Source organism: Centruroides sculpturatus, unplaced genomic scaffold (assembly GCF_000671375.1).
Source record: "Centruroides sculpturatus isolate CEXI.00-Female unplaced genomic scaffold, Cexi_2.0 scaffold748, whole genome shotgun sequence".
In the NCBI taxonomy this organism is placed as follows: Eukaryota; Metazoa; Arthropoda; class Arachnida; order Scorpiones; family Buthidae; genus Centruroides; species Centruroides sculpturatus.
In genome coordinates, this window is record NW_019384939.1 from 178633 (window position 1) to 192846 (window position 14214).

General features: G+C 30.2%; 1 protein-coding gene across 3 annotated transcripts in view; it reads left to right on the forward strand.

Moving 5' to 3' along the window:
• Positions 1–13362, forward strand: part of LOC111632102 (GRB10-interacting GYF protein 2-like) — a 94952-nt gene extending 81590 nt beyond the window's left edge. For 2 of the 3 annotated variants that reach the window (XM_023376469.1, XM_023376470.1), the window contains exons 12-13: positions 6182–6290; positions 12963–13362. In XM_023376469.1, the coding sequence (XP_023232237.1) occupies positions 6182–6290; positions 12963–13177 (324 nt within the window). In that variant the 3' untranslated portion in view covers positions 13178–13362. The remainder of the gene's footprint in view (positions 1–6181; positions 6291–12962) is intronic. The other variant, XM_023376471.1, reaches the window with a different exon arrangement.
• Positions 13363–14214: the final 852 nt, after the last annotated feature.

Below are 14214 nucleotides of genomic sequence, written 5' to 3' on the forward strand. Positions count from 1 at the left end.
ATAACATTTACATGTGATAAAAATGGTATTTACTAATGTAATCAAGGAAAAATTTTTTGAACCTTTAGCCTTCAGACTAATCAAACTCCTAGAATGTTGATTAGTTTGGTGTCTAAACTAATATCACTAATATAGCAAGAGGAACCATGGAAGAAGCTACAAAATACGAAGATTTGCAGATAGAAATCTCAAAATTTGGGAAAAGTCAATGGTACAAAGGATTTAAAGAAATCTAAATTGCATAGAACTGAAACAAATTAAGAAGCCCAAACAAGACAGCATTTTTGCGAACATCTTTCATTATAATACACTATTACTACTATTATTCCTAGGTCTGAATTACTAACTGAATTGTCATTATTAACTGGAATATATGATATCTGTGATATCAGAGTCACAGAAATTTTGTGATAAGTAGGAATTAATGATAATGCTGTAATAATAGTTAAAAATGTAAAATAGTAAAAAAAAAAAAAAAGTTATTGAAAATGTTTGTTCTGTTCAAGTAAAAGATATCTTTTGATAAATAGTTGAAGTATAGTAATATAGGTTAAAAAAAATTAAGTCATCAGAGGTTAGTTTCATAGATGGAGAATATACACTCTTGTTCCTTTTCATTTTTTAGTTTTGATTTTGCTTTTATATGGAAAAGATGGTTAATCTTTTCCATATAAAAGTATATATCTATGTACTAAAATAAACTACAAAATCTTTAAACTTCAGCACTTTAAAGGAAAAGTTTAATCAGCTGCATTTTCATTAGCATCTGTTGACTATATTTAAGTCATTATCAGACTATTCAAACAAAATTGGAGTATGTTTAAAAAGAAAATTTTGAATATACCCACGATTGGTCAAGTCTAATAAGCCTTCACTGTTACATAAGAGGCTTATTTAAAAAATGTAGGAACACATGCAATGATACAATTGATATTTACCAACAAACAACACAAAACATGTTAAGACAAACTTACTAAGATAAATAGTTACTTGTTACAGGATTTCATAAAATGTTCATCATATGTTTGATACAGCATAAATGTTCTTATAGTTGATGGAGCTGAGTGTGTTTTGTAGTCTCTTTTAATGGTTCTTCCAGTTAAAGTTATTATTTTTTATAATATTTTTAGTTTTACATTACATAAAAAGAACTATTTAATGGTGATATATGTAATTTTATAACATCAATATAAATTTTTAAAACATGAAAAAAGTTTGGGGCTCCAAGTTGTGAGGTTTCACATCTAATTATGCCACTGCTGTACATACAAATTCTATATTCCATAACTTTCTATTATCTGGGCATGTCCCTCTCTATCATTTCTAAGTTAAGAGTTTATAATGTACCCATCACAATTTTTAAAACAATGGATTCTTCGTGACTGCTTTATATAATATTTTCAGATCTTTCATTTAATTTTACAAGCATTAATATTATCATCATTGCATAATTATCTGTATTATATTTTTAAACACATGTATTATGTGATTTAGAATATTGTGAGTTATTGAATTGTGTGTGTAGATTGTATCATTGTTACACAATACAGTCATGTTGATGGCATACTATTTAACAATGATCTTTTACAGAAAGTAGTCTTATTGACACCTGAAACAAAAGTAATTATTACAATTAATAATTACTTGTATTTTATATATATTCTATATTTTATTACGTTAAACTTTTATTTATATGTTATGGACCAAGTGATTATGAACAATGACCAAAAAGGGCACACAGTCTGATAAATATTGATTAATTTATCAAATTGACCAGTCATTATGAATACTGCTATCACATAGTCGGGCGAGGTGATCACTATGTTGAGGAGTGATCATCCGATTAACAGTACCCATTTATTTATATGCAATTTATGCACTTCAGTACATAGCTTATCAAGATGCTAATTTTATATATCAATTACAGTCCCTGATTGAGAGAGAGAGAGTTTACAAATCAGTCGCATATTGGTAAATACCTTAGTAGAAGTTGGTTCCTTGGGGAATCATAGAATCAGCAGATCGATGTACTGCTGGTCCGCAAGGTGATTTGAAAGGTGCTTCGATGAATCAAAAGGGTGGAAGTCTTTGGATGTCTTGAGAAGGGCAGAGGATTGGTGACGGCTTGAGCAGTATCTGAAACAGAATCGGGAGCAAACACCAGTTTACAGGTGGCAAACTAACAATGATGACAAACTTTCCGTGTTGTCATCGGACCTTGCCTTTTATTTGGGGTTTTCCCCTTGCCCTTCGTTGGCATTGTTGCAATGACTTACCAATAGCAATTTTTTTCATTAGTTCCTGGTGACACATTCAATATGTCACCTCAAACAAGGAAGCAAGTCCATGGGAAATGTTATAATCATATCTTTTCTGATAATTTTTTTTCTTTTGAAAAACTTTTTTGCATAAAAGTTTTTCATCAAATTGTTACAAACGTTTTCGAACTTTCTGTTTTTCCGAGAAGCACACCGGCAACAGGTTCCCAGTACGTTTATTTGTTGTTTTTTGTCAAGTCTTGGCTCTCATATCTATATTCAAGCGGGAGGGGGACATTTTGAACATTTCATTAATTAACTCTCAAAGTGAAGCATTTTCAGATCTATGTTGTTTTAACTTATTTTCCTTCTATATAAGTGAGGAATCCATTTCTGAATTTTTGTCCCATATTTTTGAAATACTCTGTATACTTGTTTTAAATTCTCATATATAAAATGAGAATAATCAATCTTAATTTCTGTTTTAACTGATAATTGTTTTGAATTTGGTGTTTCTAGAATATCAGTATTAATAATAAAAGCAATAGTTTCTTTTTGGATTAGGTTGTTGAAACTACATGATAACAGTCAAGTTAAAGTAGTGTATAGCAAACTGTATAAAATATGTTTACTATACATATAAATGGACATTGACATTGAAAAATCTGTTAGATTGACACCGTTTCTCATTTCTAAGGTTGCTTCAAGATGCTAATTATAAAAGTGCCCACATGGTTACATCCCTGAACACTGGAAGTTTGGTTGTGAGTTTACTCCTCACCTTGGTGGGCTTGCCCAAATGGAGTTTTTCGGGTTTTCTCCATGTCTGTAACATCTGAATAGGAGCCAGTTACCCTTAAAAAGACCTTCTAGAAGGCATTTCTCTTTCACGTAACATCATGTGTCCAGAGAAAGCAATGGAAACTCCTCTGGTACTATCTTCCCCCTGGACATCACTTGGAATGCAAACTAATCTGTACTAACCTACACTGGGTGTTCACCAACATCAGGGTGACCTGATACGGCACATGGAAAAAAGTGTGTTACAAACAAAGCATACAAGAAGATTGGTTATTGCTGGAAAAGAACAAGCATTTTCAATTATGTTGTATTTTTAAAACAACTTAGATGTGTGAAGATTATTTGTTTATGGACATGAATTATCATATAAAATGATTAATTCAACAGCTGAGATGTGGTCAAAATTATATTTTGATGTATAACGGTAAACTAATAATAGGCCCTGAGAGAGTTTGCAGTAAATGTAGTTTGCAAACTATGAAACTTGGGAACATGTATTCTTTCACTGTATCAAATAGGAAAAAGTATTTGCAAAGCTATAATTAATTTATCTTGCATCTTGCTTTTCAAAAAAATGATTATTTTTGTGTAGTTTATTTTGTGGTATCCTGGACTAAGCTATTTAATTACAGTTAAACCTCGCTTAACAAGAACCTCGCATAACGAGCAAAACAAATTGTAAAAAATTGACTCGCTTAACAAGCAATACTTGTTTCGTATAACAAATGGCAAGGAGAGGGGAGAGGGAAAATTTCAGATTGTGCACATACTCCATCAGTCTGTGTTTAACACTTATTCTGCTGGCATCTTAGGGTTGCTTGTGATCACACATTTTTCCAAACTTGTGTTCACACATATTAAGTATAAACTTCGACAATCATAGCCCTTATACAGTAAACAACCATCTCATACTAAATTTAATGACCAATTCCAAATTAAATTCCATAAATGTCTAAATTAAAAATTATTTATTTATAATTATTAAATTTAATATAAGATGGCAGCATAATCTTCCTCTATTCAAATTAATTAATTTCTAATATTTAATTATAGCCTTTACATAGCCCAAGAATTTGGCATATTCATCAGACATATTATCTGGTTTTTTTGTTTTCTGTAAATCAAATTCACATTCCAGGTTGGTTCATTCTGTGCTAAAAGAAAAGATGATGATTCACACTTCTTAACAATGTATATTGTATAATTTTTTTGAATAAACATTATACATAAAATATTTGAGTATTTTTTTGACGTGGAACTCTCATTATTGTATTTTACATTAATTTCTATGGAAAAAATTATTTTGCTTAATGAGTGTTTCACATTATGAGTAAGATTCTGGAACGAATTATGCTCATTAAGCGCGGTTCCACTGTAATTTGTTAAAATTTTACTAATTTTAGATTTACATAATATGTATAAAAATATTTATTATTGTGTATTATTGTTTAGTACTAAACTATTACAGTAGAGCGTTGTTTATCCGCAAGTCGGTTATCCGAAAGAATTCCAGTCGGCAAATTTAAATTTTCGCTAGTGCTGTGGCGCTGCAATCTTTGGCTATATCTTGGGCTACTCCAATATTTTTTTTTTTTTGTTGATGTGTGTGTTTTAGCTGGCAGCACTGGCACTTTTGTCTGGTGTTTTTCTGAGGACTGTGTGTGGTGCTGAATCAAACATTTTTTATACTAGATTAACTTCTAAAGCAGTCATGGCCAACATACGGCCCACGGGCCAGATCCGGCCCGTCTAATGAATTTATGTAGCCTGCGATCAATCTTTCAAAATAGCTTGATGAAAAATTTTGACGCCTAAAAAAAAAAGTCAACAACTCACAATGCGTTTAGAGTTAATCCTCCATTACAAATCTCTTAAGTACAGCATAGAGTGTTGATAAAGCATGATAATGTGAAAAATGTATCTGCAATCTCTATCTACAATTCAGTCTCTACGGGGTGACACCACAAAATCTTCCTAGGGCAATTTCTGGTTCAGCCCACGGAAAGTTTTCTTTCCAATCTGGCCCGGGGGCAAAAACTGTTGGCCATCCCTGTTCTAAAGTATAAATTTTTATTTTTTGTTTGTAAGATTTTTGTTTTTATATTTTTCAATATATTTATTTTGTTTGTAAAAAATAAAGAAATAATTTTTAACGATACAATGGCCACAGTTATTATTTTAAAAAGTTTACATTAAGTTGGGCTTAACATTGATGAAAATTCAACGTGAAGCAACACGCGATGGAGAAAAATGTCAACATGGGATAGGTTAATATATTTTTTCATGCATAATCAGTTATTCAAAAAATAAGTTATCCGAATAACCCCAGTCTCCAATTGATTCGGATAAACGACGCTCTACTGTATATCAATTTGTTAAATTGTACTAACTTCAGTGTTTATGGAATACTCTCTTCTAATGAACTAAGGTTCATACAATAAAGAATTGAATTAAATTGAATTGATATAATTGTTTTTTAGATGAAAAGAAGTCTACAGATAAAATGTAATATTCTGATAAAAATATATTGCAACATTATGTTTTCTATAAACAGTTACTGCATTTCTCAAACTATCACTAAAAATTATTTGACTTTTATGTTTATTCTATTGATATATATATCATGGGCTGTGTGTGGTCTTTCCACATTCAACACAAATCTCACACAGTGACAGATGATACCCACAAGAGATGATCACCAAATTGGGCATTTGTGGACACTGCTACTATCATCCCACTTGCTGCTAGTAGATGTTCATGGGTTGTTTAAAATCATTGAACAATAGGGCCAGGGATTATTTTGTTAAAAAGTCAAAATTTGACCTTTCCCACCTTTATCAATTGATTACTCTTTTCTGTTTGAAATAGAGATAAAATCCTTATTTCAAATATAAAAGTTTAATATTTTCAGAATAACTTTAATTATGATTCTTGAATGAAAATATTCATAAAAACAGTGTGTTCTTATTTTAAATGAGTTAAATTATAAATAAGAAGTTTACATTATTATATATTAATATATATTTAGTTGATTTATGAGTAACATTATTACAAAATTCTAAGGAAAAAATTAATAATATAAAAGCAATAATAAATATGTAATTGTTTGTCTTTCATTGTAGGAAGAACAGAGGGTTTCATCACAAATAGCAGATAAAACAACTATTCTTCCTATTCATCATGATGATGCATATAAATGGTTTTATAGAGATCCACAAGGAGAAATACAAGGTATTTATACATTGAATTTGAACTTCAGATTATTTCAAAAATATATAACTTGGAAACTAATCAGCAGAATAACACCATATTTTACATGGCAACTTCAGTAGTGATGGAATTTTATTTGAAACAAAAAGTTAGCTATGAAAATGTCCACTGGGGCAGTAACTGGTGCTGCAATATTATGTGATTCAAAATGTCTCAAAACTTTATTCTTTAACATGTTCATGGCGTCAGTAGATAAATGTTTAGGCAGCTGCTGGGCGTTATGAGTCATGGGTGACTCATAGTCTATTTTAATACATTGTGGCACAGTCACCCGTGCCTTGTACTATTAAATTAATATATTTTATTGCACCTATTAAAATAATATTGATATATAAAGTATGATGATTGTAGAATTACATTATCAAAATATATTCGCAGCCCCACAAAAAAACAAGCAATTATGTCTGTAATCCTAACTAGACATGTCCATACGAGTCACGTGTGCCTTGTAATGCCGTGAACTTGTTAATGTTACATATGGTAATGTTCTAAGAGAACAAGTAATTAACACCTCAAAAATCCCTGATTTTAAAAAAAATAGCAATAAAACAAACAGCAACAAGTAATAAAGTAGGAAAAAATAGGTGTAGTTGTAAAATTTACAAATGTGAAAAATAATTGTGTAAAGACAAAAAAAGATCTTAAAATATATACAATTTCTTTTTACAAATGTTCTTAAAAGTTGTATAATGTAAGTGGAATAAATCCTTGAGCTCATTCAACAAGTGAGCGGTACAAATAAAAAAAAAGAGTATTGAGTAATGTATCTGTCCTAGAACATATATGTGTGATGGTATATTGTGAGTATTATGAGAAAGAATGCAAAGACTCATTCCATCTAGTGGTAATATACTGATAAAAAATATCTATAAAAGTGAATGTTGTTGAAATGTTGTATGCATTCAAAAAAAATCAGGAAATTTCAATCTGATAAAGGTGAGCTCAGAAGAAGCAGTATAAGGCAGATTAGCAAGTTTATTAAAAAGTAAATACACTTTGTGCAGTTCGGTAACAATGTGGTTTAATTGTAATGGATCATCAGCACACTACACAGGTAAACAATAATATATGAGAGATTGAAAGTTAATAAAGAAAAGTGATAAAGTGATTTCAAAGCATTTTTGATGAGATTGCCTTTACAGAATTGTCACATTACTCTGTAGTGAATATCTAGACCTTTTATATTATATGCATTAATTTACTCCCAAATTTAATTTGTAAAATATGTATTAATTTATTCTCTGAGGTCATTTATCAAATGGATGCAGATATTGCCTAAAATAATCTTCAGTTGCAGAGAAGTCTATAAGATAGTGGATAAACACATCCTACCTGAGTTATTAGGATTAACACACAAGTTGTAGGATTAAAACATGGAGGATAACTGAAGACTACAGCATTGTAAAATTGTTATTAATTAGTGTTATGTCAACAGCATATTCTGTAATATTTGATTTGAAACTAACAAGATGCCTGTTGATTTAAGCTGAGAAAAAAAGGTGCTAAATACTGATCTTTGTTGAAAGGTGAAGAATCAAAAAAAAAAAAGTTATTAATTTTAACTTTAAAAGTACATTATTAATTAAATTAGGCGAAAATTTACAAAAAAAAAAAAAAAAATAAAAGTACATATTGGCAAATATTTATTGAGCCAGACTGTAAAAATAGTGGTATAAAACATACAATACACATGGTACACTATGTGGTTATGCAGTTATATACATGACAACAACAATGTATGCATCATTACTATCATAGGGAGTTTGTATAATCACATTTACTTGTGATTATACAAACTTCCTATGATAGAGGCCATCATATTGAACTAGGGATTGTAAATTTACTGACTTTTTCATTTACCAATAATTCAGTAAATTAAAATTAAAATACCAGTTTATCGGTAAATTTTTTTCTTGAAAAATAAAATTAAGGTGATAAAAAACATAAGTCATTATGATTTCCATTTCACATTTTTTATTTCAAAGATAAAAAATATAAAAATTAAAGTGTTATTCTAAATAAACTATAATAATAAATATAGAAATAAACAGAAATAAAATAATACAGAAAAATAAAAATACAACAGAAATAATATATAGTACCTAATACCATTTTATTGATTACCCTTTTTTAAAATTAACTTCTCAAGAAACTTAATTAGGAGATAAGACTATAAATAATTTTTGATCTAATGTTTGTACAAAATAATCCAGATCCCGAGAATACCCTTTCTGATTCAACACTTGTTGGATGAATGGTCATTAAATTAAAATTAAACAAAAAATACCTCACATAAAATTAATAATGAGGTATATTGTTGCTTACACTTACCTGTTTTTTTTTTTTTTTTTCAATGTCCCTTTAGCCCTTTTAAATATCTATAAACACAATATTTTCTACATAGAAATTTCTAGTATGGATTTTTCATTTACCTAATTACCGGTAAATTTTTGAAATTTACCAATAGTAAGTTTACCGAATGTTTTTTTTGTCAATTTATCAGTAAACTGGTATACAATCCCTATATTGAACATACTGTTCCATAACCACACAGTTACCATGTATATTGTAAATTTTGAGACATTTTGAATTATTTCCTGTGGTGTTACAGGGCCATTTACTGTCCTATGGATGTTTTAGTTACTAACTGTTTTTATTTCAAATTAAAATCCATTACCACAAAACTTGTGAAATATGATGCTATTCTGCTAAATTAGTTCCCAAATTATATTGTTTTAAAATATAAACTTTAATTAAAAACACTTTGTATTTGTTTTCCTTACAATAATAATAGTTATAACAATTTTTAAAAATATGTTCTGCTTTTAAAAAATTTGTTTTCCTTACAATAATAATAGTTATAACAATTTTTAGAAACATGTTCTGTTTTTAAAAAAAATTTTTTATACTTTCTCTTTTCCTTATGTAAACATATATACAAACATTTTTTAATATATAATAAATCAGTATCTATTATTTTGCTATATTGTACATATTTAGCAACTTGTTGATAATTTCTTGGCAAATCAGGTCATTTTATATATAAGGACCTTGAATAAGTTCTCCTGTTTTCGAACAGATGGCGTTACCAGAACCACGTGTGTTTATTTTTAGATGGTGACACATCTGTAAGGAAGTACAATAAGCGACCTTGAAATTCAGTATACGTCATTTCATCAAAGTGTAAACAACTTATTTTTTCATTGTGTTAAACATGTCTAGTTTCGTGCCAAAAAAAGAGTATTTGCGGGGAATTTTATTGCACTATTTTATTCAAAAAAATTGCAGCTGAAGCACACAGAATTCTTGTTGAGACTTACGGCGACCATGCTCTGTCAGAAACAACATGCAGAGATTGGTTTAGACGCTTCAAAAATAATGATTTTGATGTTGAAGATAAAGAACGATCTGGTGCACCAAGACAAGGAATTAGAGGCATTACTTCGTGAAGACTCATGTCAGACGCTAGCTGAACTTGCAGAATCATTAGGAGTTGATCACACAACAGTTTCGAAACGTTTAAAAGGATTAGGAATGATTCAAAAGCAAGGACATTGGGTGCCGTACGAGTTGAAGCCGAGAGATGTCGAACGGCGTCTTTTCACATGTGAACAGCTGCTTCAACGGCAGAAAAGGAAAGGTTTTCTGCATCGTATCATGACTGGTGATGAAAAGTGGATACACTACGATAACCCTAAGCATAGAAAATCGTGGGGTAAGCCCGGTCATGCATCAACATCGTCAGCAAGGCCGAATATCCATGGTTCGAAGCTTCTGCTCTGCATTTGGTGGGATCAGCTAGGTGTAGTTTATTACGAGCTGCTCAAACCAAACGAAACTATCACGGGAGATCGCTATCGACTACAATTGATGCGTTTGAGCCAAGCATTGAAGGAAAAACGGCCGCTATATGAGCAGAGACACGACAAAGTGATTTTGCAACATGACAATGCTCGGCCACATGTTGCACAACCGGTGAAAACGTACTTGGAAACGCTTAAATGGGAAGTCCTACCCCACCCGCCATATTCACCAGACATCGCCCCTTCCGATTATCACTTGTTCCGATCGATGTCACGTGGCCTGGCTGAGCAGCACTTTCGTTCTTATGAAGATGCCAAAAAATGGGTTGATTCTTGGATAGCCTCAAAAAACGTGTCGTTTTTCCGACATGGAATTCAAATGCTGCTAGAATGATAGGAGAAAGTAGTGGCTAGCGACGGACAATACTTTCAGTGACGTGTTTATTACGACTTTTTTTAAATAAAGTGTTAATTTTCACAAAAAAACAGCGAGAACTTATTCAAGGTCCTTATACAATTTTTTTTTTTCAATGTCCCTTTAGCCCTTTTAAATATCTATAAACACAATATTTTCTACTTAGAAATTTCTAGTATGGATTTTTCATTTACCTAATTACCTGTTAAACTAGTACTATCTAGCTGGCACTTCATGGAACAAATTTCATGACCGACAAATGAAGAAAAAATCAAATTCTGTTTGAATTTGTTTCTCTATTTTTTGTTTTATAGTAGAGCATTCTGCAGGTATCAACCAATGTAATAATGTATTAAGTTTAATAAATTTAATTAATAATTACTTTGTTGTAGGGTAATTGTGCATGCTTTCACCTGTTATATATACCTTATTACTGACTGATAGGTTTTTATGTTGCATTTGTTTTATTATGAAAGAATAAAAGTAGAAGAGTTATAATGTTATATTTTAAAAAATTAATTAATTTAATGGTCTTATTAAATTTATATAATTTTAGTTCTTGAATTATAAATTATACAGGGTTTATCAGAATGACGTTTTAAAAATTTGAGGGATTGTAGAGGATGAAATTTTGAATGTTTTAATATAAGGAACCTATGGCCAGAAATGTGATATAAAGTTTCTACAGCACTTTGCATGTTCTATGCGGTCGGTATGCTGAATGCAACAACAGAATATAGTATTTATGACAAGTTTTATTGACAAAACAGTAGCGTACAATCAAACTGTACATCGAATCAATGGCTGCACTAGTTTACAGCCAATTTTCAATGTGACGACCACCAATTTTGTTACATAATGTGCAACGACAAACCGTGTTTTGTCTGACTTTCTGTAAGATGCCATGCCACTCTGATGGTATTAAATGCTGTAAAGATGCGCTCCGTAAGCTTATGAACTGTTCCTACAGCTGTTGCATACACAAGGAATTCGCATTGACTAGCTGTGTGTTTACAGCACAGCGCCAGTGGATACAAGGAGGGACCTGAAGGACAACAAGCACTAAGTACACAACGTCCTGTACATAGGCTCAGTTAGACTACTGTAGTTGTGTGTTTATAGTCTTCCATTCACAGCAATAACATGATGACTATGGATGGAAGGATAGCTACCAACGTGAAGGGTGGTCAAGCAGTTCCTACCACTGTAGACACTTTAGTTCAAATTTCCAGCTGTAGGTTATATAGCTATATATCCAGCTATAGGTTATAGATATAGCTTATATCAAAACGTTTAAAATTTCATCCTCTACAATCCCCCAAATCTTTAAAACGTCATTCTGATACACCCTGTATAAAAACTAGTGTGTGTTTGTTCATTTCTCTAGAAAAGTGATTTTTAGTCTGGGATGCATGTACTTTTGGAGATGTGAGATTTCTTCATGATACCTTTTATAGATGATAGAATTATTATTGTAATTCAAACACAAATTATTTATTGTATTTATACAGACACTTGGCAAATCACAGAATTAAATTTTATTCAGAATTAAATACCAGAATAAGAATTATTATTGTTCTTTTGAATTTTTTAGATGTTTTCATTGAGAACAGTTGTTTTCTCAAAAATAAAATTACAATAAAAATATACAAATATCCAATTTAAAGTTACATATTTTTTCCATTGTAAATTCCTAATCTAGAAATAAATGCTTTTATATTAGTGAATGGACAATGGACACAGATAAAACTTTCTTTTTTTAATAACTTAATTGAATCTATTTGAAGGATATTTTTCATTTATATATCATGTAGCTCTGGGTAATTCATTTATGAAATTTGAAAAATTAGTTCTTGAAAAGTTACTGATCTCTGACCTAGATACTTTTTAACTATTTTAAAATTAAAAGAATAATGGTAGTATGTTAAAAACATTTTATTTATGTTTTAAGTATAATGGATAACATTTTAGTCTGATGTTTCTGAATATAGAGCAAAATTTTATAATACCATATTGAATATATTACTTTTGAAAAATATATGAAAATTAGGATATTCACTACAGTAAATAGTTTCCTATGTTCAGAATTTTAGAAGCTAGGGAAGGCTTGGTTTGCTGACTTAAGAGTCAAATTCATCATTAAAATATTAATTTTAATTATTATTTTAGTGGTGTTGGTAAGGAAAACATAACTTGATAGATTTGTAATTTACTGCATTCTGAATGTAGTTATTTTGTTAAGCAAAATATTATGATTTTAATTTTTTGACTATGGTTTTAATTTCAGCAAAAGATATGAAAGCTATAGTAGCTGATTAAAAGAATAATTTTATAATAATTAACTGATATGCTAAGCTTAAATAATAGATTAATTTCTATTTAAAATAAAACTTATCAAAATTTACATTTTTCAAGGTCCCTTCACTCCAGCAGAGATGTTGGAATGGTTTACGGCAGGTTATTTCACAATGGCTTTGATGGTGCGTCGAGGTTGTGATGAGAGATTTGCACAACTAGGTAAATATTTTCTTTTTTATATTAGGCTGCAATTTTCAAATTGCAGACCTGTATATTCCCACTGTCCCTTTGCCTGTCTGTCTTTCATTAATCTCAATAGTGGAGTTAGATAAATGAAAATTGAGACTAGATGTTGAAAGCTTAAGGGCTGGAGTCCATGATTAACTGTATAAATACTGGAGTTAAATAAATGACCAGCATGACTTGATTGTTATCAGAAGTATGATGATCAATGGCAAGACACCACTAAAATTCAGGCCAGATATGGAAGGCTTAGGTGCCAGAGACCCTGATTAACTACATACAAATTTCAGGTCTGAATCAGAAATCATGTAATTTTTTCTTTTAATTAAAAGGTGGTTAAAAATTGCAGCCTGATATTGAGATGATGTCACAGTAAATAATTGTTTGTTTTATTTGCATTACCCTGGGAATGTTGGACTGGTGAATGACAAGACTGTAGAGACTCTACTCAGTCTGCTGTATTTAGTTACTGATATTTACATTATTTATTTTACTTTTTGTTTCAGTTATTTTGAGTTTTGAGAGTTGAGTTATGTTAAACCTCAATTGCTATCTCAACATTTTCCAACCAAAACTTTGTTTGCATAATTTCATACCGAAAATTAGTAATGAATGAATTGGATCCTACTAATTTAGGGTTTAAATATGATTAAAACATTAAATAACATTCTACTATATTTTTGTAACCAGATATTAATAGAAACACAAGTTAAGAAACATTTTAATTTTTGTAAGCAAGTTCAATATGCAAATTAACAGTGTGTAAAAGACCATTACCAAACAGACAAAGCAAGCTAGACTTCATTTCTGCTGTTGAATTGTAAGTGCTTGATTGATTGATTTTATGCTGATTAGAAATTTTTCTTCTGTTAAGTTGTTTTCCTTAATCAGCTTAATTGTTAGATTTTGCAAATTGTACTAATAATCAATTTTGTCATTGTTGTAAATACTGAATTTGAACTTTATAATATTTGAGTTTTATACTAATTAGTGTTGTTGAAATCATAATTTTTGTTTTGTAGTCAGTAAGTCCAATAGTTAAGACAGTTACAGTTTAATAAAGCTTTTGATATTTTACAAAATTTGATGCAAGTGTTGTTTCTTTCATATTTTGGACCTTGCAAAG